Source organism: Talpa europaea, assembly GCF_964194135.1.
Source record: "Talpa europaea genome assembly, chromosome: 2".
Taxonomy (NCBI): domain Eukaryota; kingdom Metazoa; phylum Chordata; class Mammalia; order Eulipotyphla; family Talpidae; genus Talpa; species Talpa europaea.
The window spans coordinates 895,916-922,555 of record NC_140068.1 but is presented as its reverse complement, the minus strand read 5'-3'; the positions used below and the strand labels follow the sequence as shown (position 1 = coordinate 922,555).

The 26,640-nt window shown below is 65.2% G+C and overlaps 1 protein-coding gene across 1 annotated transcript; it reads right to left on the bottom strand.

Moving 5' to 3' along the window:
* Positions 1-2,588: 2,588 nt before the first annotated feature.
* Positions 2,589-13,138, bottom strand: SFT2D1 (SFT2 domain containing 1; the record flags this gene model as incomplete). The annotated part of the gene is made up of 8 exons (XM_084228298.1): positions 2,589-2,628; positions 3,727-3,756; positions 4,779-4,837; positions 6,109-6,144; positions 7,329-7,410; positions 8,269-8,351; positions 8,741-8,827; positions 13,076-13,138. The coding sequence occupies 8 exons, from the start codon at positions 13,136-13,138 to the stop codon at positions 2,589-2,591; spliced, it is 480 nt and encodes a 159-aa protein (XP_084084424.1).
* Between the last annotated feature and the right edge of the window lie 13,502 nt (positions 13,139-26,640).

The following is a 26,640-nucleotide window of genomic DNA, read 5'->3' as shown; positions in this document are numbered from 1 at the left end:
CCCACCTCCGTGCAGCGGCAGCATCGCGGCGGCCCGGCGCCCGCGGACAGGGGCTGTGCGCCCAGCGCCCTGCTTCCTGCCTGCCTTCGGGTCGGGCTCACCCCGCTCGCTCTCGGGGCTCCCGCGTCCCAGCCAGCAGGGCAGGCGCCCGCCACCAGCTGGCGAGGGCCCCGCGCGGCCCACGACCAGCCTCGGGGGGCAGGGCCTGGCCGGCGGGGGCGGAGCCGGGGCAAGTTCTCCGGGGCAACCAGACCCAGCGCCAGGCCCCCCCTTAACCCATCAGAGGCGCCCTGAGCCCCGGGCCCGGCAGGTGGAGAAAGTCCTTTCCCACTGCCCCCTCGGGTGCAGGGCGAGGCCAGGGCGGGCCTTGGGGAGGCTTTCAGGGATTGCCTCCACGTATGTCGGGCTCAGCCACCCGCGAGGGAGCTGGAAAACCTGGTGCTCCGCGAGGGGGTGAGGGGCTCCCCCCAGTTACAGGCCCCCAACGCCAGGCGTCCGGGTCTCCCAGGGAGGGGTGCGAGGGGAGGCAGCTCCGTTGCTGCAGCACAGGCTCACAGTAAACGGGCTTCATCCTCATGCCAACTTCTGTTTTAGTTGCAAAGACAGGAAAACAGTCCCGCGTCTGTTGATGGAGTCCCTGAGCGAGAAAGCGATGCCGCGGCCGGTTTCCTGGAAGCAGCCCCCCCCCCCCCCCACGGCTGGGGTGGCTGCCAGCTCCCCGGAGGATGTGCTTTCCCAGCCAACCTGGAGACGCCAGGCGGCTGGCAGGCACAGGTTAGTGCCGGGCCTACGTGCACTCTGGCACAGGACGTCCGGGTCCCCTGGCGGGTCACCCGGTACCGGCACCTTCGCGTCAGTGACCAGGGCCAGCCCGCAGCCCGATCCCATCCCAACAGCAGCTGCGCCCCCCACCCGCCCCCCCACGTCAGGGCACAAGGATGCGGTCACATTCTGGCCCTGGCCCCGCGTCCCTACTGGGTGCTCCCGCCCTGCGCAGGGGCTGATGGGAAAGGTGAGCGTGCTGGGCATGGCTTCACCTCCCTCCCACCAGCCCGGCAGCAGCGGTGCCCGGGGAGGGCTGGGCAGTCAGGGCGGCGGGACACAGGAGCAAGTCGGTGCACGTGGACGGGAGCCGCTTCTCAGCCTCTGCGCCGCCTTCGTGCCAGCGCCTCTCCAGACCCCCAGGGCGCCCTAGGTCACTCTCCGACAGGGCACAGGGCTCCCCCCGCTCGTGCCCCATGCCAGCCCCGAAGCCTCATCCCAGGGTCCCCAGCCCGTTCCCCCAGCCCTGCGGAGCCGGCTCCCCGGCCAGCAGCAGATGTGCTCATCCGCGGGGCGCCCGGCTCGCTCTGGAGCCCTGGCTGAGGCCCGAGTCGCGCAGATGTGCGTGACAGCAGCTTCTCGAGACAAGCATGGGGCCTGTGACGAGAAGGCTGAGCAGCAGGCTCCACGCCAGACCCGCGGTGCCCGCCCACAGCCCACCAGAATGCCAGAGTGGCCGCCGGCCCCTGGGGCTGGAGAAACGGAGGCGGAGGGGTGAGCACCGGCCCAGGGCGCAGGGCGAGACCGAGACGGCCCCGGCACCCCAGCGCGACGGCAGCACCTGCCGGCTCACCTGCCCTGCTTCTCCCGCACCTCTGCAGCTGCTGCCTCCGACCAGAGCCGCCTCGGCGGCCCACGGCAGGTGCTAACAGCAGGGCCCCCGAGGGGGCTGCACGTTCCATGTACACCTGGGGAGGCGTCGCGTGTCAGGGGCCCCAGGACCCCACAGCACCGCCACGGCTCCGGGCTGCGCCCTCCTGGGCAGAGGTCCTGCGGTGAAGCCAGGCACGAGCCCAGCAGCGGGGGGCCCGGGCAGCCAGCAGACCAGGCAGGGGCTTCGCGAAACCAGAGGTTAAGAGGTGGGGGCAGATGTGACTTGGCGCTCCCTGCATGAGGACTCGGCCCCGGGGCCCCCTCAGACGCCACGCGGGGGCTCAGCCCTTCCCCCGGCCCCCGCTCTGGTGGGCTGCTGGGCGGTGCACAGCCCAGACACTGCCCTTCCCGGCTGCCCCACAGAAAGGCCAGTGCCCGGCCCTGAGTGAGGCCCCCCCAAAACAGCACACACGGCGTCTAGAAAATGTTAGTTTTCCAAGCGTGGAAGTGAGGATTTATCTCAAAGTTGTAAAGATTTATATATTATTTTTATTACATATAATGAGCCATGTTTAGCTTAAAGTAAAAACATTCACATTTAAAGTTTGTTTAAAAAAGTTAAAAACGTGGACATCTTAAAGGAGCCGAACGGAGCGTCGCACGCAGCACGCGTCTACCCCGGAGCCGCGTCTCAAAGGCGGCTTGGAGAAGAGGGAAGAAGCGGCCGGAGAGGACCCGCGCGCGGCTGGGGCTTGACCCCTCTCGGGGAGAGCCTGGCCAGGACCCCGCACCCCACGCAGGAGCGCGGAGCGGCTGCGCACGCGCGTCTGCGGCCGTCCACGCCGGGTCTTCACAGTGGTCCCTGCGGGCGCTCCCGGAGTGGTCGTCCGTCGGGCAGGGCACGTCGCCAAAAGCAGAGCATGAACTCCCAGAAGCCGCCCGAGCGAGCGGCCTCAGCTCAGGAGGGAAGAGCAGCACTTGATCACCGCGTCCCTGCGGGAGGGCCCGGGTGTGATGAGCGCGTCTGCAGGAGCACCGTGGCCGAGGGCCAGGCGACCCCCCCCCCCGAGACCCCAGAAGACCCCACGTGTCTTGATGACCTAAACTCCATGACGTCACCTGAAGCTACGCTTTGGCAATAACTGGCTCGCGCCTGAAGTACATACTTAGGAAATCCGCCAGCACGCGAGCTGACCCTACCGGGAGATAAGCGCCAGCACCGCGGACAGCGACGGCAAAAGCAAAGGGAGAGTAAACTGGAGTTTAAAAAGCGAAACGTCCACAAGCACATCCTCAGAACGCCCCGAAACGTCAGGATGAACCGCTCCGTCCTTCGCGTTCTTTTCCGAAAGCTTTAGCTGTGACTTAACACTCGACTCACGGAAGACGACGTCTACGGCCTGCGGTCAGCTGCCCCCGCAGGCCAGGCGGCCAGCAGACTCGGCCGCTCCCCCGCGCAGCACCCCGAGCTCGGGGACGGGTGGGCGGGGCCCGCGGCAGGGGCGGCTGACCAGAGCGGAGCGAGCGGAGTCCTGGCGCGAAAGGCGGAGCCCGCCAGGCCGAGGGGCCGGCTCGGGGCCGGCTCGCCCTGCTCTGCCTCCCCCCCCCCAACCAGGTGTCCCGCAGAGACGCCTCCGGGACAGGAAGGGAGAGAGAAAGGCTGCCGTGTCCCTCCTGTTCCCACCTGGCCTGCAGCTGGCCGCTGTGCACAGAGCCACCCCTGTGCTGCCAAATCCCACAGAGCAGCTACGCCTCAGCCTCACAGATGACTTTCCTCAACTCTATTTGTACAGCTTTCGGGCGGGCCCTGCGCGCAGCAGGGAAGCTCCAGCGACAGCGTCTCTACGGGCCCAGCGCAGACGCGTGTCCACGGGCCGCGACATCTCACCCCTCCCCGTCTCCCCGGAGACTCTGCCTAGTGGAGACGCTGCCTCTCCCGAGCCGCACGGCCAGGAGGGACCCGGGTCTCCGGCCAAGGCCCCGCCTCCTCACCAGGCAAGGGCCGCCGGTCTCATGAGAATCTCTCTCACTCCCGGGAAGAGTCAAGTGAGAACGAAACAGCTTTTGAAAGGGGGGGCGGGGCCGGCTCACCTGGCGTACGGGATGTAGGACAGGCTGTACCTGCAAGACAAAGCCACGCGTGTTTTCAGTGACGAGACGCCGCCTAGTGCCCGAGGGCCGCAGCCCAGCGCCGCCAAGAATCAGGCCGCGGAACCTGGCACAGGGCACCCGCCCAGGGGTGCCCTCACACTGGGACTCGATAGTGGCCCCCACCCTCGGCCCGGCCCACCCCCAAGGGACGCAGCCTGAACCAGCAGCCTGCCCGCCTTCATCGACCCAGCCCGGAGGCCCTTGGCAGGCTCAGCACCCGCCCTCCGAGAGTTCCGTCTCGGAACCACAGGGTCCAGCCGGGAACAAGGGCCTTCCCCCGGGGGGGCCCACCGACCGCGGTCCAGACCACAGGGCCGCACGTTTCCCTGGAGCGCAAGCCGCTGTCCCCGCGAGCTGCAGAGCCGGAGCCGGCGCCGCGTGACCTCCAGCAGCGGAAAGGCAGACAGGGCCAGAGGTGCCGGAGACGGGGGCGGGGCAGAGGGAGGGCCTCTGTGGTCAGGGCAAGCCAGACTCCGCTCCAAGCCAGAGGAAGACACTCCCGAATCACTCTGATGCGAGACGCCCACTCTGGCCCACGGGCACACACGGGGGCCGGGCTGGGGGATCCGAGACGGAAAGATGGCTCGGGAAGGGGAGCCCGAAGGGGGATCGGGTAGAGGAGGCGGCCACGTTCTCACGGGGTGCCCAGACCGGACAGCCACCAGGGGGGCCCTGCTTCGGGCCTCTCCAGCTGCGCGGTGCAGCCGCACGCGGTCGGGCGCTCCCGGGTTCAGCGGGCACAGGCTACGTTTCTCCCGGCCCTGTCTCACTTATTGGAAAGGCCGTGAACACGCCACGGAGGAAGTGTGCAAGCACGGAGCCCTCCCTCCCACAGGCGCCCGGCTCTCCTCCTCGGGCACCGCCCCTCGCCCACCAGACCTCTCCCGAGGCCCCTCCCAGCACCCGGTGACGTGCCAGGGACGCCCCCCGCAGAGGACAAAGTGCCGGCCGCTCCCCAGGGGGCACTCCCGGCCTCACGGCCCGAGACTTACCAGGTCATCGACAAGAACTGCAGTATGCAGAACAGCAAGGCCAGGCCCCGCTTGTGCCACTGGCAAGAGAAACGAGAGTCGGGCTGGCAAGACGGCTTCCCACCCACGGGCCGCGCCGCCCCCTCCAAACTGAACTCGGCGCCATTCGCAGGCCCGGGAAACGCAGTGCGGCTGCAGCGTCACACCGTGGGCCAGCCCAACGTCAGGAAGCACAGCCCCTGCCAGAATCCTGCCTTCGTCAGACACTGCCACACGCACCCCCTTCGATGACTGTCCCTGAAGAGAGCGCGCAGAGCGCAGACGCCAGAGCGCCAGTGTCGGGGGCTCCAAGTCAGCGGCTCAGCGCCCCGCGCGGCTAAGGGCAGGCAGCAGCCGCGGGCGTCCCCGCAGAGGCAGAGGCCACACACTCCACGTCCCCCCTCCTTTTCCTGTGTCTTTTTTGTTTCCTTTTTTAAGGAGAGCAGCGTTTTATGGTGATCTTTTGGAATAATAAAAACAAATTCCATCGTTTAAAGATGATCCATTTTTAGCCTTCCCTATCTTGAGGAATTCCCATTTTTATTACTTATTTCCTGATTTCTACTGCTACTGATGGACAGGCGCCTAGACAATTCCAGAACTAGCAATCAGTGTTTCCCGTGCGCACAGGCGGTCTCAGACGCTGCTGCGAGACCGTGGGGAAGCCGGTGTCAGGGAAGGCTCGCCGAGGTTCAGCTTCCGCCATGAAAACACACAGACCACAGACTGCTCTTGGGAGGACATCTCCAAAGCGCCCTGTACGCCGTCCCCCCCGACAGTGTGTTTCTGACGGCTTGAGAAGCACCTCACGCCCGGGGGAGGGCAAAGGGAAGGGCAACGGGGCCGGCTGGGGTGGCCATGCGGGTGGCTGCCACCGGCCGGCCCCCAAAGGCACCTGAGGAGCTGCCTGTCCAGGCGGTGCCCCGCCCAGTGCAGTCCCTCCATGTCCGTGTCGGATGCTTTGGTTCATTTTCTGGCCTCTCCCCTCACCAGCTGGACTCCTGGTCACCCCTCAGCCGCACGCTGCCGGCCGGGAGAGAGCCCGGACCTGGGCCAGGCCTCTCGTCACGCCCACTACAGGGGTCAGCCAGACCCAACCAGAGCCCAGCGTGTGCGCGGTGCGCGCCTGCACGGGGTGTGCCCGCCCGAACTGGCGGCATCTACGGCAGGGAGTCTAGCTGGAACTGGATGGCACCCATTTTAGGGACGCTTGGTCTCCAGCAGTCGTCGAGCTCCTTGGAGATGCGTGGCGACGCGCCACCAGGGAGAGAGACGCGGTCAGCGGGAAGCCGGCAGGGCGGACGTCACTTACCCAGAGGGCGGCACACAGGGTGAGCACCAGGCACAGCTGCAGGGAAGGAGAGAGTGGGAGCGTGGGGGCGTGCACCAGTTTGGTGAACACACGCCAGCCCCGCATTCCCCTGCAGACAGCACGCGGGAGGGGAAATCACCAGCCGTAACAAGCTGTCCTGCGGCGCCGGGCGCTGACGACAGCCCCGTCCACACAACCACTCGCACAGTTTGGCGCAGCTCCAGAAAAGAACTGACGCGATTTTGCGCACAGGAAGATGACATCGCCACCCACGAGCCTGTGTCCTCAGAGGCCAGGAGCGAGCGTGAGAGGCAGGGGACAGCAGAGGGCACAGGCAGGAGGCTGCCACGAGCGACTCGGGCGGTCCCAGCTCGGATGCCCCAGCCAAGCGTCCTTGGTGAGGCGCTGCCTGTCCAGTCCTGTCGCCTTCCACTCAGGTGCGCACAGCGGTGCCCTCCCGGCTCCGGCGCCACGAGCAGGCGACAGCAGCATGTCGGGGCGCAGAGGCTGGCTGGCGCGGGCACCTCCGCCCGCCATCGCCAAGCACGGCCTCGTGGCCGCAGGTCAGAACCGGCTGCGCTTCACCGGGAAGGCAGGAAAATTAGACCAGAAACGGTTTCTCTGCTTAGAAGAAGAGGTCGTCACGCAGCCCGGCTGAAGACGGTCCCTCCTCACAAGTCCACAGAGGGCGGCGTGTCTGCGAGCTGACAGCAGGATGCTGACGCGCCCGCAACAGCACACTGTCCCGCCGGAGACCGGCCGGCAGCGGCGGCGCACGCGAGCCCGCGGCCGGGGAGAGGCTCGGGCTCCCGGCCCTCATCTCAAAGCCAGGATCTGGGAAGGACCCAAAACCCACATTCCAACTCAGCACCCCCATCCCGCGGTCTGGACCCGGAGATCAAGGGGCCACGAGGGCAAGCCTGAGGCGTGTCCCCACAGGAACGTCCCTTGGCAGCCTGACGGGAAGGGACAAAGTCAGGGCACAGGTTTCTGAATTCAGGCCGCCCTCCCGGAGGCGGTGGAATGACCCAGAAGCGACGCACACGGGGCTCTCCGTCAAGAGATGACGCGGGGCCGGAGGACGTGGAGCCGAGGCAGAGGCAGGCGCCACAGCGGGTTGGGGCCCAGGCCTCTGCGGGTGATGCCGCGCACCCCAACCCGGCCCAGGCGCCACCCACAGCGCACGTGCGACGGGTGTCCGAGCCGTCGTCACTACTCACCAGCATGACGACCGTGGCCAGCAGCCTCGTCGGCTCAAACATCTTCTTCAGCTGCTTCACGGGGCCCATCAAGAAGCAGGTGCTGCGGAGCAAACAGAAGCAGAGACGGCCCGCTGGTCGGTGTGCCCTGAGAACAGGCGCCGTCGGGAGCCCTGACGCCTGGGGTTGACTGTGGCAGCCCTCACTACCTGCTGTATTTCTCCTTGATAGTAAAAGAAACCTCACCAGTTTAGTTCTCTGTGGGGAAGGCACACGCCGGCGCGCCGCGGTCTGGAACCACAGGCGAGGGCGTCTGATGTCTCCCGGGACGGGGCTTCTGCGAGCCGACGGCGGGGACGCGGCGCAGGCCCAGCCAGAGAGAGCTGGCCGAGCCTCACCCCGGTTCACCTCCCACCACCTCGGACGCAGAACGCCCCTGAAGCAGCAGGCCACCTGAGAGGCGGGTGTACGGGTGCTGAGCTCCCGGATCTGATACACTCAGCGGACACCGGCACCCCCAGAGGCAGATGACCCGCAGAGAGGAGCCCCCGCACCTGCTGACGGTCAGCCCGCCAGCACTGCACCCCACACCCTTCTCCAGTGGCGGCCTCGCTCGCCACCAGGCTCGGCGCAAGGGGCCGAACACAGCAGCCGCGGGCTGCGCGGGCGCCCTGGGGGCAGGGCCTCGCCGTCACCCTCGCCGGCAGGCCACGGGCAGCGGCCTCTGTGCCACACGCCCACCTAGGGGGCGGGTGAGGAGAGGCCCACCTCACACTCTGGGGGGACACACGAAACCCCCGCGCAGCTCCAGGCACCCTCAGGCTGGCCACTCGCCAGGGAGCCGGGCCCGCGGGGAGCGTGCGCCTGTGGCTGGGCTCGCGCGCGCGGAGCCCCAGAAGAGCCCCCAGAAGAGCGCTCTGGGGAAAGCCCGCTAGAGCGCAGGCGCCAGGCCCACACGTACCTGGCCAGCGCGGCGAAGTTCCCCAGGGTGTAGAACACGGCGAAGAGCTTGATGCCGCCGGGGAGCCAGAGCAGCGCCGTGCCCTGCGTTGGGACGGGACAGGCAGCGCTAAGGGAGGCCCTGCCAGCGCAGCGGCCCAGAACGCCAGCGGCGGTGCTGGCAGGCGCTAGCCCAGCGCGTGAGCGCAGGGTGGTGCCCGCGTGCGGCCTACGGTTTTACCCGCCAGTCAGCTTGCAGCGCCGCTGGCCGTCTGACCCTCCCGCCCGCGGGCACGGAAGCTGCTCGCCCGGGCCCCACACCACCTTCCTCGCCGGAAGTGACGCGCCGTGTCGGCGAGCAGCCCCGCCGGCCGGAAGTGGCGGACAAGCGACGTGGACTTGGCAGCTCCCCTAACACGGGCCGCCCCCGCCTCACTCCCGCACCGGGGCCGCCCGCCCTGCCCGGAGCCCGCCCCACACGGGCCCGCACTCACCAGGATGGAGAAGAAAATGCCAGCGACGAAGCAAATGGCGAAACACTTCAAGCGGGTGTTGAAGCTGAGGGACGAGGCATCCAGGACCTTGGGGAGGAGCAGGGAGGGAGGCGAGAGCGCGGTGAGTCTCCACGGCCGCCGCAGCCCCCGCCTCACGAAGGCAGAGACGGTCGGCCAGCCTCGTGCTGCTGGCCCGGGGTCGGCGGAGCAGGAGGCCCCTCGCAGGCCCGGGCCAGCCGGCCGGGAGGTGGGCAGGGCCCCGCAGAGGACACTCGGGAGGACACACAGGAGGGCGCCGCGACAGGCTGCGCCGTGACAGACGCTGAGGCCGGGCATCGTCCTCCCGCTCCCGTTTCGCCGCCCCGCCAGGGCGCTCTCTGTGAGGCTCCGAATGGGCTCCCCGTGCAGGAAAGGCGCTCAGGAGGCCTTCAGGGGAGTGGGGGGCACTGGCCAGGCCAGGGTCCCGACGGGCCGGAGGTCAGCCGGGCCCGCAGCGCAGACCGCTGGGTCACCCGGCGCGGAGGCAGGCGGGACCCTCTCCCCAGCAGCTGGCGGTGGGCCGCAGGCTGGGGGAGGAGCGGGTAGCCCGGAAGCTCTAGGGTGAGCAGCGTGCGCCTCGGGGGTGCTCCAGGGCCAATGGAGGGACCTGGGCAGCCACCGCGGCATCACCGCGGGATGCAGCCAACGGCTTCCATTTAAGAAGTTCCCTTGACGCCAACTCCTCCGTCCGGCCAGCAGTGCAAACGCCTCTGGAAGGACCACGTATTCCAGAGCGGCCGCTGTCGCGTCGTCACACACACGCTCCCCAAATGACGTGGACGGCAACAGTCCCCGCCCCGGAGACAGCGGCTGACCCGGCACAGCCCAGGCGGCGCAGACACGCGTGGTGGACAAGAGCAGACGCCCTCGCCAGCGCGACGCCCCACCCGGTCGCTTCGCTCCCGAAGCCCGTCGTGCCGGCCCCTCGCGGCCCAGAGGGCAAGGCGAAAAGAGCAGCGAGCCCCGGGCAGCGGCTCCCGCCGGGGCCTGCCCAGAGCTGCTCCCACAGGCCGGTTTCCCTGCCGCCTCAGCTCCGCTCGGGCCGCGGGTCCTGGGCTGCGACCCCAGGCCTGATGCTATTTGGCCTAAGCCGGCAGGTTCACTTTGTTCTGGGAATGCCACAAAATTTCTCCGTGGGAACCACAAGCTGGGGGCTCCTCCAGCCCGGGCCAGTCCGGCTGACGAAAGGCTTCACGGAAAGCTCTGCCCCCACAGGGAAGGGGCGCCGCTCGCCGCTCAAAGAGCCGTTTCCAGACACTGGAAACACGTAAAAATCCACACGCCTCGATTTCCAGCCCGCATTATCACATGCAGCCAAAAAGAAGACCCCAGCTCACGTTCTTGGGGAAAACGAAGCAGAATGTTCTATACACAGAGGGTCAAGCCCTCGGCTCCGCTCCTTACCTCCACGGGTTAATCCGCCAGTCCTCGGCAGCGTGAAAACAGACAAAGTAATTAAAGATTGTTCTGTCAATATAACATGTCACTTTCTTACACATTTTAAATGTTTCTTTCAAAAAAACATTGACGGAATTATACACGTAAGAAGGGGGGGAGGGGAAGGGCTGAGAGGACTCCCCAGAGCCAGAGCGGGGAGCAGAACAGGCGAATCTACAGATCCTCTGACACCCAGTGCGGAGGGGAGCTGGGGGAGGCAGGAGGGGCTGCCGCGCCCTGTGGGAGCTCCCTGGCTGGGGATCGGACTCAGGCCGCAGCGCGGACAGCCTGAGACTGACCCTTAGGCCCCCGGGAGGCCCAACACATTTTAAATATTCCTTAAAACCTGCGCGAACTCACACCCGCATTTCCAGCAATTTTATGTTTATAGCAAAACTGACTCCTGTTTCCAGTGACCCTGCCTATAAAAATCCCTTCCCTCTTCCCTTCCCGGGGGAAGCAGGGCGCGTCCTCTGAGGACACACCACAGACGGACGCCAGGCCCGCACCCCACACAGGCGGCCCGGAGCCGCCAGCGCCCAGGAAGGGCGGCCCCGCCGCGGGCGCGCGGGCGTGAGGGCCGGCGGGCGGAGGGAGCGCCCACCTCCGCCTTCTTCTCACGGTGCAGCCACCTCATCGCCTGCCCGGCGGCCATCCCCCGCCGCCAGCTGACCCTGCCCTCGGCGCTGCTGCCCGGGACGCGGGCGCTTGCCCAGGACACCTGTGTTCACGTGCAGACATGGAACAGTCGGGCCGCGGGCGAATGATTTACCCCAAGCCGGCGCACGGTGTGGGCAGGTGCTCGCCGAGGACGCTGCGCAAGGCTTCAGGGCCGGGAGAGCCGCCGGGGACGAGCCCGCCCTCCGGTCCGGCCACCGCCCGAAGCACCCCAGCCACCGCGCGGCTCCTCGGTGCTGTCCCCGACATACCGAAAGTGGCGCCAGCTGTCTCGCTCGTTATCAAAGGAAGAGGAAGCAGCTGTCTCAGGGCAGAAGCCTGCTCCGGGCCTGCCCCGGGCCTGCCCCCTGCGAGCTGGCCAGCAGACAGCAGGAAAGAGGGAGACGTTCATTTTTAAGAAAACCGGGAGAGCCGGGAAACAGGAAAAGGTCTTCACGGGGGCACCACCGTCACAGCGAAAGGCCCGGGGGCGAGGGAAGGGGCAGGCGGTCCCTCCATGGAGCGGCCCCGGCCTCCCCAACTAGGCTCTTCCAGGACCAGTTCCAATACCCGCCACTCCCCCCCTCGGACCCCTGGGGCCACAGGCACCAGTGCTCGCACCAGTCCCCATCTCTCAGCTGTCAGAGTCTTCACTCGCTCATGCACCCACCAGGTGGGCTGCTGTCCCCAGCCAGGCACCTGGTAGGTTCCAGACACAGCAGGAAGCACTCGGGGCCCACCTGCCCTCGGGCCAGCACTCAGCTGGGAGGTGCAGGCAGGAGCAGGAGGTCGGGAGGGGGCCGCTCCCCAGGAAGCAGCAGAGAAGGGCCCTCTGTGGTGAGTGCAGGCGCCCTGAGGAGAGCCAGGGCCGCTGCGGCAGAGGAAGTGGCTGCACTAGGGGGGAGGCGAGGGGCAGCCTGGCCCCCTGGGGTGGGGGCTGGGGCGGCTGGGCACAGGTCTAGGAGCCTGCAGGGAAGGGGGCTGTGTCCTGAGAGTGAGTGTCGGGGACCTGACCTTTAAGACCAAACTTCGGTCGCCCCCTCCTTGACATGCCCCCGATGTCTCTGAAGGGGGGCCTCTCCCTGGTCCCCAAGCCCCCGGGCAGGAGGACAGAGCAGCTACAGAGAACAGGACACGCCCCAACATCCCTCCTCGCCCGACTCCTCCGCTGCTGGGGTCAAGCACACCAAACCCTCGCCCTTGGCACACGCGCCACAGGAGAGCTCACCCCTCCCCTGTGCACCTCCACCCACCCGGGCCACATCAGCAGGCTCCCCACACCCCACTGCTCTGACCGCTCCCCACTTCCTGCTGCACCTGCAATGTGGTCTCCGGTGACATCGCAAGTAGGGCCTGACTTCTCACCCCTGACCCTGGACCCCTGGGGCAGCAGGTGGCCCACGTGAGTGCCCCGCCCCTCCCCCACCCCCACGGGACCCTGTCCAGCGCCCCCCCCCCCCGCGCCTGCCCATTCACTGATGGTTTCGGTTTCCAATGAACTACCCTAAAACTCGAGGCCGCCGCTCCCCTGCCGCCTCCCGCCATCCACCTTCTGCCCCAGCCCGAGGCCCAGAACAAAAGCCCATTGTCCCCACCACCCTCGGGCCGCAGGGGCCCGGCCCTCAGCAGCCCCGGCCGGCCGCCAGCGCGCCCCCCCCACGCCCCTCCCCGGCCCGCAGCGCCCCCCTCTGCACCCCCCACGTCCGCCCGCCTCTTCTCAGACCCCGGCACCCGGACACCGAGTCCGGTCACGCCGCCCGGTGGCTGCGCGGCGGGGGCGTCCACAGCCCGAGGCTGCTCCGCTCCCGCCCCAGCGCCCCGGGTCGCTCCGGGGGAAGCCGCGGGGTCCCTGAGACTCGCACCGCTGGGGCGCGGAGCGGGGGCCCGTCCCCAGTTTCCACAGCGCCCAGCCGGGGTCACGGGTCCAGCAGAGGCCGGGCGCTCCGCAGAGACCCCGCGGAGGGGGGAGGGGAGGGGAGGGGAGGGGGAGGGGGAGGGGGAGGGGAGGAGGAGGGGTAGAGGGGGAGGGGAGGGGTAGAGGGGGAGGGGAGGGGGAGAGGGGGAGGGGAGGGGGAGAGGGGGAGGGGAGGGGGAGAGGCGGAGGACGCCGTCGACCCCGCCGGAGGCCCCGCGCCCGCCCCGAGACTCGCGCCCGCGGCCCTCCCGCGCCCTCGCCCCCCACCTCGGCCGGCCGCCCGCTACCTGCGCCGTCAGGCCCTGCTCCTCGTCGTCCTGGCCGCTCAGCACCCGCCGCAGCTTCTCCATGGCCGGTCCCGGCGGCGGCGGCCCCGTTGGCGACCCCCGAGCCCACAGGAACCCGGAAACCGGGCCGAAGTCCCGCCGGAAGTCCGGCCTCCCGCTTCCGGCGCGTAGGGCAGTGCGTAGGCGGCGCGTAGGGCGGTGCGTAGGCGGCGCGTAGGGCGGTGCGTAGGCGGCGCGTGGGCAGGCGCGTGGGGCGGCCGAGGGCGCGGGGCCGGGGGCGGGCCGCGGGGGGGCGGTGACCTGCGGATCGGGAGGACCTAAGAAGGCGCATCTCCCCCCGCCCCCCCGCCCCCCTGCCCCCCCCCGCCCCCCACGCACGCTCGGCGCCCAGACCCGCGAGCGTGGCGCCCGGCCCTCCGCAGTGTCCACACCCGGGAGCGGGCGCAGAGCCGTGTCCGGCGTCCAGGCCCAACGCCCAGGGCCTCTGACCACGTCCAGCGCCCGGACTCCAGGTCCAGAGCCTCGGCCGGAGGCCGCCCCGTGACCCCGCCGCGCCCCTCCCCCGCCGCGCCCCTCCCCCGCCGCGCCCCTCCCCCGCCGGCGCCCCTCGCGGGGTCGGGCAGGACTTTCACGCAGAAGAAGAAACAAGCGGGGCCGCGCGGGCCGGTTTCCACGCGACGGGGGCGCGGCGGGCGGAGGCCGCCCGGCCCCGCGACGCGCCCCCAAAGGTGGTTCGGTAGCTTTCAACCTGCCCTTGGGGTGAGAAATTTCACTCAGAAAATAGCGCTGAAGTTTGAGGACGGGGTTGCTTTCTCTTCCCGTCCCTGGAGCCCAGCTCGGAAGACGCCCGCGGGTTTCCTGCAGCCCGAGGCTGTGGGGTGACGGGGGCCGGGGGGGGGGGGGGCCCCGGCTGCGCCGCTGCGCGGTCGCGTCTGGCTCCAGCTCGGTGACTCCGTCGCTTTGTGGAATCGCGGCCGCGTCCACCCAAATTCCAGTTCCCCTTCCCCGGGGGAAGCCGCGGGGCCACGCGACTCCCTTCGCGGGGCTGACGTGGGGTCAGTCAGGCGCCGCCGCGCGCGGCCAAGCCTGGTACTCGCGGGAAGAAAACCCAACACTCCCCTCCTTCCTCCTCCTGCCCGCCAGGGCTTTCCAGGGCCTTCCCGGCGGCGTCCCCTCACCAGGCGGGCAGCGGCCCGGGAGGGGCAGCCGGCGTGTCTCCCGCAGACCCACCCCGGGGTCGGACCGCGGTGGCCACGGCCGAAGTCAGCCCCGCGCCCCGCTCAGGGCCTTGCTGATCTCGGAGATCGGGGTGAGGAAGGTGGACAGGCCGTGCGAGGACCCTGCGCACAGGCTCGCATGCGCCACCGGCAGCAGCCGGCCCCCCGCCACCCGCACACGCTGCGCTCTCATTACAGGAGCCTGGACCCCGTGTGCCCGGCCTCGGCGCCGCCAGCACTGGGTCAGCCCATCCGGAGCGCCCCCGGCTGCGCAGCTCTCGGGGGTCACACGGTGGTGGTGGTGGGCGCCAGCTCGGGCCACCGCGCAGCTGCTCCTCCGACTTCCCCAAGGCCGGGCCGCTGTTGGCGACTTTTTTGCCTTCTTTTCAGCCACCATCTTCATGCCTAAGGCAGGGCCAGCCCCCCCACGGGAGGGGGGAGGGGGGCATAGAGCAGGCACCTTCGCCATCCCCTTGCTGCAAAATTTTGAGCCCAGCTCCTTTAGACCAACACTTGGCAGAAGGTTTGCAGGGGGCGAGCACCCCAGGGCCAGGCAGGCCCAGCCCTGGAAGCACAGGTTTGGGGGGGTCCCTGATGCACCAGCTCGCCTGAGGGCCGAGAGCAGAGCCTGGCCAGGAAACTAGTCCACTAGTCCTTGCCCCCAGGGACTGAGCCGGGATGCTCTGTGTTGGGGGGGTTCCCCAGGGCAGGTCTGGCTCTGCAGGCCTGTTGCCATGGTTACCTCTGGCGCTGCAGCAAAGCCCTGGGCACAGGACAGAGGAGGGAGCCGCAGCTTGGGTGAGAGCCGAGGAGTCAGGGATAATTGCTCAGCAGGACTCTGGCTGGAGTGAAGACATGAGGCAAATCTGAGAAAACAGCCTTTGTTCTGGTTGTGCGTCTTGTCTCCAAAGAGACTGAATTCCTTCCTACCCCAGCTCAGCGCTGACGCTGAGGTCACCCTAGATCCAGGGAGTGCTGGGCCGCGTCAGCAGTGGGGACAGCAGTGGGGGTGTGCCACCAGGACAGGCGCCACTTCCCGGGAGCCGCAGGGAGGCCGAGGACTGGAGGCCACGGCCCTAAGCGCAGGAGGCTGCAGGCAAATAAACCGCAGGTGGTGCGGCCAGGCCGGCAACCGCAGGGGCACACATGTGGCACCGGGAGCTCCAGTTAACACTTGCAGGCTGGCCCCTGGCCCATCTCCACCCGTGACCGCTCAGCAGCCTCGCGACTCCGCCACAGCCTCAGAGGAAAGGCCACACCACAGGGATGCACGGACCTGGCCCGTGTCCACCTCACACGCCACCACCGCAGGCACTGCGCACGCGCCTGTGAACACGCACACGCGCCTGGGAAAACACCCGCACACGTGCCTGGGAACACCTGCTCTGGCCCCACCGTGGGCCTTTCTGCACGGGACTCTCGCTGCCTGGCACCTTGCGGCCTCCCTCCTGACCCAACTCCTCCAACTCCTGTTCTCGGCCAGTTGCCAGAGCTCTGGCCCCTCCTCAGGGAGGCCTCCTGGCCTGCTTGAGACATGACAGGTCCCTTGTCCTGCCCTCCCGCTACCTGTGTACCCCAGAGGGGACGTCCCGGGCGCTGCCAGCAGCCCGTGACTCGGCACGGCAGGCAGAGGCTGCCCAACCGCACGGACGGGGCCCTGACACACACCGCGGGCCCATCCACCACCTTCTGGAGAAGCAAAGCCGCAGGAACGGGGGTCAGAGGTGGGGGAGTTCGGAGGCTGCGATGCGCGTTGTCGTGCAGACCCCACAGAACGCAGCCCAGAAGGAGCCTGGGGGCAGAAATGGGCTCTGCCTAGTCGCCACTGTCCCGTCTGGTCAGCGGCCCAAGGCCCTGCAGGCGGCGTCGGTAGGGAGGGGAGGCTGGGGGCGCTGCTCTTCCTGTCCATTCTCCAGTGAGCCTGAAACTGCTCTCCCAAAAGGCGTGGGCGCCCATGGCGCTGGCGAGCAGTGAGCGGGCGGGCCGCTCCCCGGGCTGCGTCTGGGGGCGCTGCGCTCTCTGAGAGGGGAGCTCCGGGAAGAGGACAGCCGGGGTGGGGAGCGGAATCCAAATGAATGTTGGTCTGGGGCCTGGTACTGGGAGCGCAAGAGGGGAGATGGCTGGGGCTGGAGGGCCGACAGGGGACGCTCGGCGGACACTGTCCCGGGGTGCGGCTGCGGGGGCTGCTGGGACAGCACCACAGGCTCGGGGCGATGGGACAGTCTGGCCCAGGCACCCGCTGCCTCTGTTCCGGGTGCGCAGCAACTTCCGCCTGGACCCGCCCACCGGGCAGAGCCTGATCTCCTCCTCTTCCTGCAGAGCCACTGACCTGATCCTGGGGCCCCTCTCTCGAGACCCGCTCTACCCCTCGTCACCCCCAAGGGTCCCCCTTGAAACACCCTCACGTTGGAGATTAGGGCTTTGACATGTCATTTTGGGGGCGACACGCCTGTCGGTCCCCAGCCAGCACGGTGAGGGTTTGGGGCGAAGCCTCGGCAGAAGGGAAGTCAGCTGGGTCTGGCGGGAGCGAGCGGCACCGCGGGCAGGGCCCGAGCCCAGGCGCCACCGCGCCGCCCGGAGAAGGGAGCCTGTGCTGGCGGCTGGCCGGGACGGGCTGGAACCCACGACCCTGCCTCCCCGGCCGGGAAGGAGATGGGCTCTGCGTAGGGAAGTGAGGGCGGGGGCCAGGGCCGAGAGCAGCTGTGCTGGCTCAGAGTGGGCTGGGGCGAAGGAGAGGGACGCAGAGTCCGCCGGGGAGTCCGGGCAGCTCAGCCCTGCAGGCGCTGGAGGCCCCCCTGGGACCCCGGGCCCGCATGTGCGCTCCCGGCTCAGCCTTGGGGGTCAGCAAGGCGGGCTGTTCCCGCTCTGTCAGGCTGGGGCCCGACGTCGGCCCTCCGCGGGTTAAGAACAATCTCGCCCTTCGGCCGCGGGCCCAGAGCCCACGTGCACCTGGGAACGCTCCTGCTGGCCCCGGCAGGGCGTCTCCACAGCCTGCGAGGGCTGCCCGCGGCTGGCAACCCGGGGCGGAAGCGGGCCCGCTGCCCTGGCCGAGGCGCCGTGCGGCGAGGGCTGGGCCCCCGTGGCTGCAGAGCGCGGCACCGAGGACCAGGAGGAAGGCCGGGCAGGTCTCCAGGTCAAGACACGGGGCTGCCGGCGCCTGCAGGAGGACGTTCGGGAGGTGGGGGGCCCAGAAGAGAGAAGGGGGGCCAGTGCAGGGAGAGGGCAGAGGGAGGACGTGGGAGGCAGCCACGGGTGGGGGACCCCCCATCGGAGACCAGCCTCCCCGCGGTCTCCAAGCTGCTCTTCCAGGGCCGCAAGAGCAGGCTGAGCGCGCCCACTGCCAAAGAAACCGGGGTCCGCCCCCCGGGGCCCAGGGAGACCTCTCCCCCTATGGAAAGGTGGGGTCTTCACTGTGAGCAGCCCCAGGATGCCGCCTTCGGCCTGGACACTGCAGGCAGACCCCAGAGGACACGGGGAGGTGATCTCTGACCCCTGCAGCTGTCACTTCACCCCACAATGCCCAGAGGGGCCCGTGGCCATCTGCGGGGGCCCAGCCCTCTGCACCCCACTGGGTGTGTCCACCCTGACAAGGTGGCCTCCCAGCCCTTCATAGAAACCTCAGGGGTCCACAGGAGGTGGGGCGTGCATCCCCACCGGACAGGGTCCAGTCTCTGGACACCGACCCAGGCCCACAGAATGGACGCCCGAGCTCTCGGCTGATCTCGGTCCCGAGCCACGCCAACCGTCCCCACGTGGCCAGGGCCGGCCACCACCACGGTGATGACCAGCGGGGACCCTCCTGCGCTCGCCTGGGCGCAGTGAGCCGACACCGTCTGGGGGCCTCTGTCCCGAGCCCCGCTGAGCAGCCAGACGCGAGCGCCTGGGGCTGACGGGCGTCGGTCTCCAGCCGCCTGTCACGGGAGACGGTGGTGACTCTCGCGGCACGAACGGGCGGGCAGAAGTTCTCACGCGGACGCCGCTGCCAGGTCAGAGCTGCCGCTTCAACACGCGCGGAGGGCCGGAGGCACCCGGGCTCTCCATGCGTCTTGTGCGTGCGTCGCTGAGCAAACGCCCGAGGGAAACGGCCTTTGCAGCAGAGGCTTCGGCTCTGGCCCTGCGGGTGGGGGGCGGTGGGGGAGGGTGGGCGTGGGGAGGGTGGGGGTGTGTTGTCCGCACCACCAACCCGGCACCCACTCGCTGTGCAGGCAGCGCCGGCGGGGGACGGTCTGTGCCGCGTCTGTCTCCGCGGGGCCGTCTGTCCTGGCCCTTGGCCCTCGCAGAGGCGCCAGCTCTGTGATGACGGCCCCTCCGGCCGCCCGTGCCCCGGCTGCTGGGCTGGACACCGAGTCCGGCCGGGCCAGCTCTGCACCCCCGGCTCCTTGTGCTGGTGATCAGGGCTGCCCCCCCAGGGAGAGGCGCGCTGCCCTCGGGTGTGGGTGAGCCGGAGCACAGCAGGCTCCTCACCTCTCCTTGGATCCTGCGTGGCTGCAAGGGCGCGGCCGGTCCACAGAGCGGACCCTGGGGAGCCGGGTCAGGTGCTGTTCACCCCCCGGCCCCTCCCGCAGCTCGCGTTTCCCGGCTCCCCAAGCGCAGGCTCTTCCAGCAGGCGCGGCCCCACACACGCGATTTTCACAGAATTTTGTTTTATTTTATTTCAAGCTGAAAATACTTGGCCAATTGCTAAACTGGTGACAACAAAGTGACACTGTTTCCAGCCCCCTTCCCACCGCCCCCCAGCTGAGCCTGACGTTGCAGCTGCCTGTGGGCCACCCCCAGTGCAGATGCCCGCGGGATGAGGCCCCCCTTGTGGACAAGAGCGGGGCGAGGGGGCAGGGCCTGGAGGGAGCAGCTCCCGGGCCTCTGGAAGGGCCTAGCCGTGCTCTCTCTCCCCAGGCCGGGTCAGATTCCGGGCGGATCCGGGGTCCAGCCCCGGCTTTGGAGGCTCCAGCCGGGGGCACTTGGCTCAGTGGTGAGGGCCCCAGTCTTTGGGGGCCGCCTTCCAGCCCCGCACTCTGGCCCTGCGTGGGTCCAGTCTCTCCCCATGGCAGGTGGGGCGGTGCCGCGTGGAAAGTGTGTGCGGCCGCATCCCCGCTGGCTGTCAGGGCCCCATTCTCCTACCCGTGTGTCCCCCAGGACATCTCCTCTCAAAATGGTTGTAGACGTGCGAACGCGCCGCCAGCAGCAGGCCTGCGCCCTCACCTGATTCGCCCCACGCCACCTGCTTTGTCACCGACCCCCACACGGAGCCAGGATATCGCGGACACACGGGACAGGAACTTGGGAGGTGGGGGTCGCTGGGGTCCCCTTCAGAGGCTGCTGCCGGGAAGGCGTCTTCAGGGGAGCGTCCCCGCAGCGGGGTGGGGGGGGCGGAGTCGGGGGCTGGCGGCTTTGCCAGGGCCGTGGGACCCCACCGAGCCGCGAGCCCCCCGGGAGCAGGCGCCAGGGTGTGGAGCGGGCATTTCTGACCCTGCCAGGGGGAAGCCGCGTGCAGGGCGGTTTCCCTGGATGGCCTCGCGCCATGTTTCCAAGCAGCCCAGTGCCCACTTGCGTCTTTCCAGATGAATCATCTGATCTTGTATTTTTCCAGCTTTTGCTGGGCAGTTTGGTCTTCAGTTCCATTTCAAAGAGCTGCTTGTGGGTCGGAGTCCCGGCCCCGGGCGGCGCGCGGCGCAGATGTCCCAGCCCGACCCCGAGCGCTGCCCCTGGGTACGCGGCTGCTCGGCGAGGAACCAGGAAGTCCCCTGGGTGCCTGTCCCTGCGTGACGGCTGAGCCCCGGGCCTGTGGAGAAAGCGTTCTCTGCACGTGGTGGAGAGGAATTTCCCGACGTTTCTTCTAGCGTTTGATCTTCCTGCGGCGCAGGCTCTTCTCCGCCACCGCCTCTCCCTGGCCGGGCCGCACGGCTGCGGCCGTCCCAGCATCAGGGCGTCGCCGGCCCTGGCTCTGCCGTGAGGAGGACGCGTCTCCCGGCTGTGGCCCGGGGCTGTGTGCAGCCACCCCTCCCCATCCGAGGTCTCCAGGCGGCGGCTCCCCTGGCCTGTCCCGCCCGTGCCCCAGCGCCGCACTGGCCTGGCCGCGCCCTCCATGCCGGCCGCAGGCTTACCTGGTGGGGCGTCGGGGCGTCTCCGTTCAGCGTTTCCCTAGTTCCGTCAGGAGCTCCTTTTTCCACGCACACTTTCATATTAAGTCGTCTAACTCCGTACAAAAGTTCTGATTTTTTTTTTTGGACTTTCTTGCAAGTATAAATTAATCTAGAAGAATTCCCATCTCCATAACGTTGAGTCATTCTCTGCAAGAACAGGGCGTCTCTCCACTTGTTCCTGCCTATATTGGTGTCTTCCCGGAGCTCTTGAACGTTCCCTTGCATGCGCCTCGCATATTTTGTGTGATGCTTCATTCCTGAGCGGTTCATCCTCTTGTTCCTCTTCTAGACGGGGTTTTCTCTGCCGTCATTCCTCCAATTAGTTATTATTTGTACACATGAAGACTTGATTTCTGTGTGTAAGTTTTCTATCTTGCCACCACATTAAATTCTTTCATTGCATGAGTTAATCTTGTCATTGGTTTTCGGGTTTTCCCTGATATCTTGTCATAGCCTATGAAATGAGAGAGTTTTTACATTTCTTCATCACTTCTTAGGCCTGGGGCCTCCCTGGTGGTGCAGGGGTTAAGATGCAGCACTGTGAAGCTGGCCACAGCCTCTGCAGCACGAGTTCAATCCCCAGCCAGGGAGCTACCCCCAGGACACAGCCGACCTCTCTTGTCTTCCCGCTGCTCCCCTCAGCAGTGGATTTCACTGGATCCACCTGTTCTGCTCCCCACTCTGTCTCTAGTGAATCCTCTCTCTGGCCTGCACCCCAGCTCTTGTGTGCATAAATAAGTAAATCTTTAAAAAAAATTCTTTTCTCAAGCAATCAAAAAAGATAAACACATGCAGTTTGCAGCAACATGGATGGCGCTGGAAGGGATCATGCTCAGCGAAATAAGCCTGAAAGAAAAAGAAAAATACTGGAGGGTCTCACTCATAGCAGGAATCTAGAAAACCTAAATAAGAGGCCAGGAAAAAGACTAATCAATACAAAGTAATAATCAAAATCAACAAGCAACTATAAACCAGAGACACACTATGGGGTGGGAGGGGGAGAGGAAGGATTAGGGTCAAAATAAGGGGGGTGCAATTGTATGGGGAATATAATCAAAATGAAAATGCACACATTGTGCAAAGATGAAAAATGATGTAAGAATTATATAAAATAAAAAAATTAAAAAAAAAATTCTTTATTTATACAAGCACTGGGCACAGTCAGAAGCGCGGGAGGGTGAGAGGATTCACCAGAGCCAGAGCGGGGGACAGAACCGGCAGACTGACGAAATCCACTGCTGAGGGGGGCAGTGGGCGGCAGGAGAGGTCTGCGCACCATGCGGGACCCTCACCTGGCCGCCAGGGATCGAACCGGCGCTGTAGAGGCTGCGGGCAGCTTTGCAACCCAGCGCTCAACTGCTGTGCCACCGGGGAGGCCCTAAAAAAAATTCTTACGCCTGTAATTAATTTCTCTCCTGTAACTGCACGCCAACTCCATGACATAATGTCCAGTGGTTGGAGAGGTACTGGACACCCCTTCCTTGAATTGACATTGGTGGAAGTGCCTCTAATGTCCCTTCATTAAATCCAATGGTACCTTTAGGACCAAGGTATGGATTTTATCATATTAAGAAAGACTCAGGGCCTCCCCGGTGGCACAGAGGGTTGAGTGCAGTGCTGTGCAGTTGTCCGCAGCCTCTGCAGTGCCGGTTCGATTCCTGGCCGGCCAGGGAGATTCCCACATGGCCCAGCAGACCTCTCCTGTCTCCCTGCTGCTCCCCTCAGCAATGCTTTCTGTCTGTCTGCCTGCTCTGCTCCCTGCTCTGTCTCCGGTGAATCCTCTCACCCTCCCGTGCCTCTGCCCTGTACCCCAGTTTGATCTTGGCCAGCTGGCAAGATGCCCACATGGCACGGTAGACCTGTCCTGTCTCGCCCCTTGCTCCCCTCAGCAGTGTATTTCGTCAGTCTGCTGTCTCTGGTGAATCCGCTCACCCTCCCACACATCTGGCCTGCACCCCCGTTCTTGTATAAATAAATAAATAAATCTTAAAAAAAAAAAAAGACTCAGTTCTACTTGAGTAATTTTGATCAGACATGAGTTTTGAATTTTGTCCAAGATTTTTAGTGTCTTGGGGGTAATTAGATGATGTTTTCCCAGACCTGTAAATATATATAGATATTTATGGATTTTCAAATATTGAACCAGCTTCGCATGCCTGGAATGAATTCTACTTGCTCACGGTGAAATAGTTTCTTAATGTCCTGAATTCTACTTGCTAGTATTTTACTTGTGCTTCTGCCATCTTTTATTTTCAATCATTCTGAATCTTTATGTTTTAATCATGTGTCTTCTAGACAGCCTATAATTGGAAATTGTTTTTTTCTGTATTAAATCTGAGTCTTTTTTCTATATTTGTGTGTTTTACCCATTTACAATTATTACAGTGACTGTATGTTAACATTACCTTTTGCTGTCTTATTTCATGTGTAGTTGTATTGGATGTTCTTTGTACTTCTATTCTTTCTCTGAATACTGTGCCACTTTAAAAGTTAAGTACTATATTTTTGTTATTACAGTGTTCACTCAAGATAAAGTCTATAACTATGAATATTTACTCTCAGTAAATTTAGAAATATCGTACCTTCCTGGCCGCCTTCTAGAAAGGTGGCCGTGATGCCCCCCGCCCCAGGTGACCATGCACCCCGAGTGTCTTAGCGTTACCTCTGCTCGAGTAACGACTTCTGAAAACGACAATAGAAAGGATGGAGTTATCATGCTTGATTAGAAAGACTAGAAAAAAGTGGAATGTGGTTCAATTTAAATGTGGCAAAACGTACAAGATGGGTCGCCGGCAGGTCTGTGTGATTTTCCCAGGCACGTGAGGCGTGTCAGCTGCGGGGCCAGGCAGAGGTCCGCTGGAACATGTTTTGTCCTGAACTTGATTTAATCTCTTTCGACCAGAAGCAAAGATATTGCAAGGACTGCTGCTGCTGTGTGCACAAACACACACGCCTTCTCGCTGCCCCACTTGATCCTTATCTTGACCTTGACCTTGATCCTTATTTTGACCTATGACAAAAGTGGTGCTGCTGTTACAAACTGCACATTGGGTCATGCACAACTCTCAGGGGTTGTTTGTATTTTTAAGAAAATAATTACAGCTACTACATAGTTTGAGGTAGGGGAGCTACTTGAAGGGCATTTAATTGTGCTACAAAAGATGCAGAGAGAACCCCAAGAGCTTGTATTACATGCGTTCGCTGTGCTTGTCACGTGGAATGTGGGATACACGTATCTCCTTGCAGTCTCCAGACAGGAAAATCAAACTCTGACTCCAACAAAAGTCTGTGAAAGGAGAGAATTTTAAATCTACAATGTAAACCCTGGTGTGAAAATATAGAGCGTGGTATGTAAAAGGCCGGATATCTTTAATTTCATTTAAAAAGAAAAAATACAATTCAAAAGGACAGAAGATAAAACTTCCAATTGGGGCAAGATAAAAAGTGAAAATACGCCGGTTGTCACACTCTAGGAATGGCTCGGAGGTGACTGCTCAGCTGGGACTCGTCAGCACAGGTGGGCTAGGTGGCAGGACCGGGAGGGCAGAAGGTGGCGCCATGGGCGCCACTTTGGGAGACTGACCCCTGACCTGGCCCGCGGCCACCCCGGCCCACATCTGGGGAGTGGCCTTTGCACCCGGCACAGCGACTCCTGGGCGCTGGCCCTGTGGACATACTCCCCAGGTGCATTCCAAACCTGGTGGCATTTCTACGTCAGTCCTTTGATTTTCATCACTGAATCTTTTCTACTAAATAGCATTATTTTTAACCACAGAAATGTTTCCTTGTTCCCCATCTCGCCTTTGTGAGCAAAACAATGAAACCACTGAGCAAGCAGGAGGTGTTCCCTGCAGTTTGTCCTGGGGTGCTCTCCACCCGCCTAAGCAGAGTGTAAATGCGCTTCAGGCCATCCCTAAAGCCGCGCCAGTGAGCTCCGCACAGCTGCTCGTGCTGACTTTCCGCGTGAAGCGCTCGGAAGCGCGGGCATAGGCGAGTCCTCAGGCCTGGTCAGTGTCCTGAGGCACCATGTGGCGCGGCCGGAGCCACCTCCTGGCCGCCCAGGTCCCACCACCCAGCGGGGGGATCAACAACCGATTCCCAGGGTCGTCTCCGTGGTGGGGGGGCAGCGCCCAGGAAACACAGGCGCCTCAAGGGTTCATGGGCTGAGGCCAGAGGACCCCTTTATAACAGGGGTCCCAGCCACGGAACTACCTTTGAGCCGAGAGTAACTGCAGCTGATAAAGCAAGCACTAGGAGAACCCGCGAGCCCGTGCCCCGCAAGTCCAGGCCGCGGCAGAGACGGGGTAGAGGGCGGACTGGAAACCGCTGCCACCTGCCTCCTGGGAGCCGGCTCTGCCTGGTGCACAGGCCCTGCTAGGCCTGGTGGGGCTGAAGGAACAAAGAACTGGCCACCACCGGTTCTTTTTTTTTTTTTTTTTTAAAGATTTGTTTATTTATTTACACAAGCACTGGGTACAGTCAGAAGCGCGGGAGGGTGAGAGAAATCACCACAGCCAGAGCGGGGAGCAGAGCAGGCAGAAGGACCGAAGGACACTGCTGAGGGGAGCAGCGGGCGGCAGGAGAGGTCTGCGCGCCATGTGGGACCCTCCTCCGGTGGCCGGGGAGCAGCCGGGGATTGAACCGGCGCTGCAGAGGCTGCGGGCAGCTTCGCAACCCAGCGTTCAACCGCTGCGCCACCGGGGAGACCCACCACCGGTTCTGAGAGAAAAAACTTCTTTGAAAAGCAACTTCCACTCCGCATCCTCCAGCTCCCTCCCAGGCCAGACCCGCCCTGTGAAAGCTGCCCTCGACCCCCCCCCCACTTCTCCGGCCCTCACAGGGGTCGGCAAACCTCACCTGGGAGCCCAACAAATTTCCCGCCCGTGAGAAACTTAGCCTGGCTCTGCTTTTCCTTCCCACGCTGATCCTTTCCTCAAGCTTGAAAGGGAAAAAAATCCAAAATAATTTATGACGCCTGAAATAGCTGCCGAGCCTCGCTTTTAAAATCAGGCGGAAGGGGTGGTCGTTGAGCCACCTGCTGCCTCGGCAGGCGCTTCTGCAGGGGCGAGCCCAGCCCGGCGCACGTTCCCCTGACGGCCAAGGCGTTGGAGGAGGCCCGCCGGCGGCGGGGCAGGCAGCCTCTGCCTCCCTCTGACCTTCCGTTGCCGCTCTGGGGCTTCCGGGGGGGCTTCCGGGGGCTCTTCAGGACCAGAGATGGACTGTGTGCCTGCTGCTGGCTCGGGGACGCCTCTGGGATTCCAGGGGCGCCAGCCGTGGCCTGAGGAGCTCTCATGTCAAGGCTGTCGGGTGGCTAATCCTCAGGCAGCTTTTCTGGCTGCTGTGGCCGCCAGCACAGATGAACCCAGGGCCCGGGAGGCCCAGACCCAGAGCTGTGGCGAGGGGCTAGGGCACACTCTGGATCAGCCCCCTCGCACCCCCTCGGCCCCCACGGGCTCCTGGGGTACAGTCCCAGGGGCTCAGGCTTTGCTGAGTGTCCTGGGCCTCAGTGTCCACTTCTCCTCTGGCACATGCAGAGGAAAGGATCGCTGGCGGCATCCGGGGTCAGGCCTCAGAGGTGACAGCTGGGCGAGCCGCTCACACCCCGCAGGGGCTCTGGCCTCTCTGCGCTGGCCGCCGGGCACGTCTGAGAACCTCAGGTGAAGTCAAAAGGCTGGAGGAAGTGCTGCACCCCTGCGGCGCCCGTGCCCGGAGGGGGAGCCAGGCAGCGTCACAGCCTCTGCCAACTGCGGCAGGGGACGATTTCGAAACCAAAGGCCGCTGATTTCTCCACCGTCCCTCCCAGGGCCGTTCTGGCAGGTGGGGGCCGGGCGCCCGCGGGCAGGTCGCTCCGTCTGAACTTGCCCCGCCGGGAGGAAATGCCCTGAGCGGGGCAGCGGGTGCAGGTCCCGCGTGGCCTGCGCTGGGAGCCGGGACACCTTTGGGGCCTCCACTTGTACCGTTTGAAGTGGGGAGCCGGGAGAGTTTTAGGGAGAACACGGGTGTGTGGGCTCCGAGGCTCTGTGTTTGGCACCTCGTCCCCACGCCGCAGCACCCGGCATTGCGGTTTCACACGGTTGGTGCGGCTGGGGCCTTGACAGCTGCCTCCCGCGCTGAGACGACCGGCAGGCCTCGGGCGGGGCGGGGTGCGCGTGGGCCGCAGGCTGCGAAGCGCCGTGCACGCGCCCCCGGCCCAGTCCCCGGGCTCTGA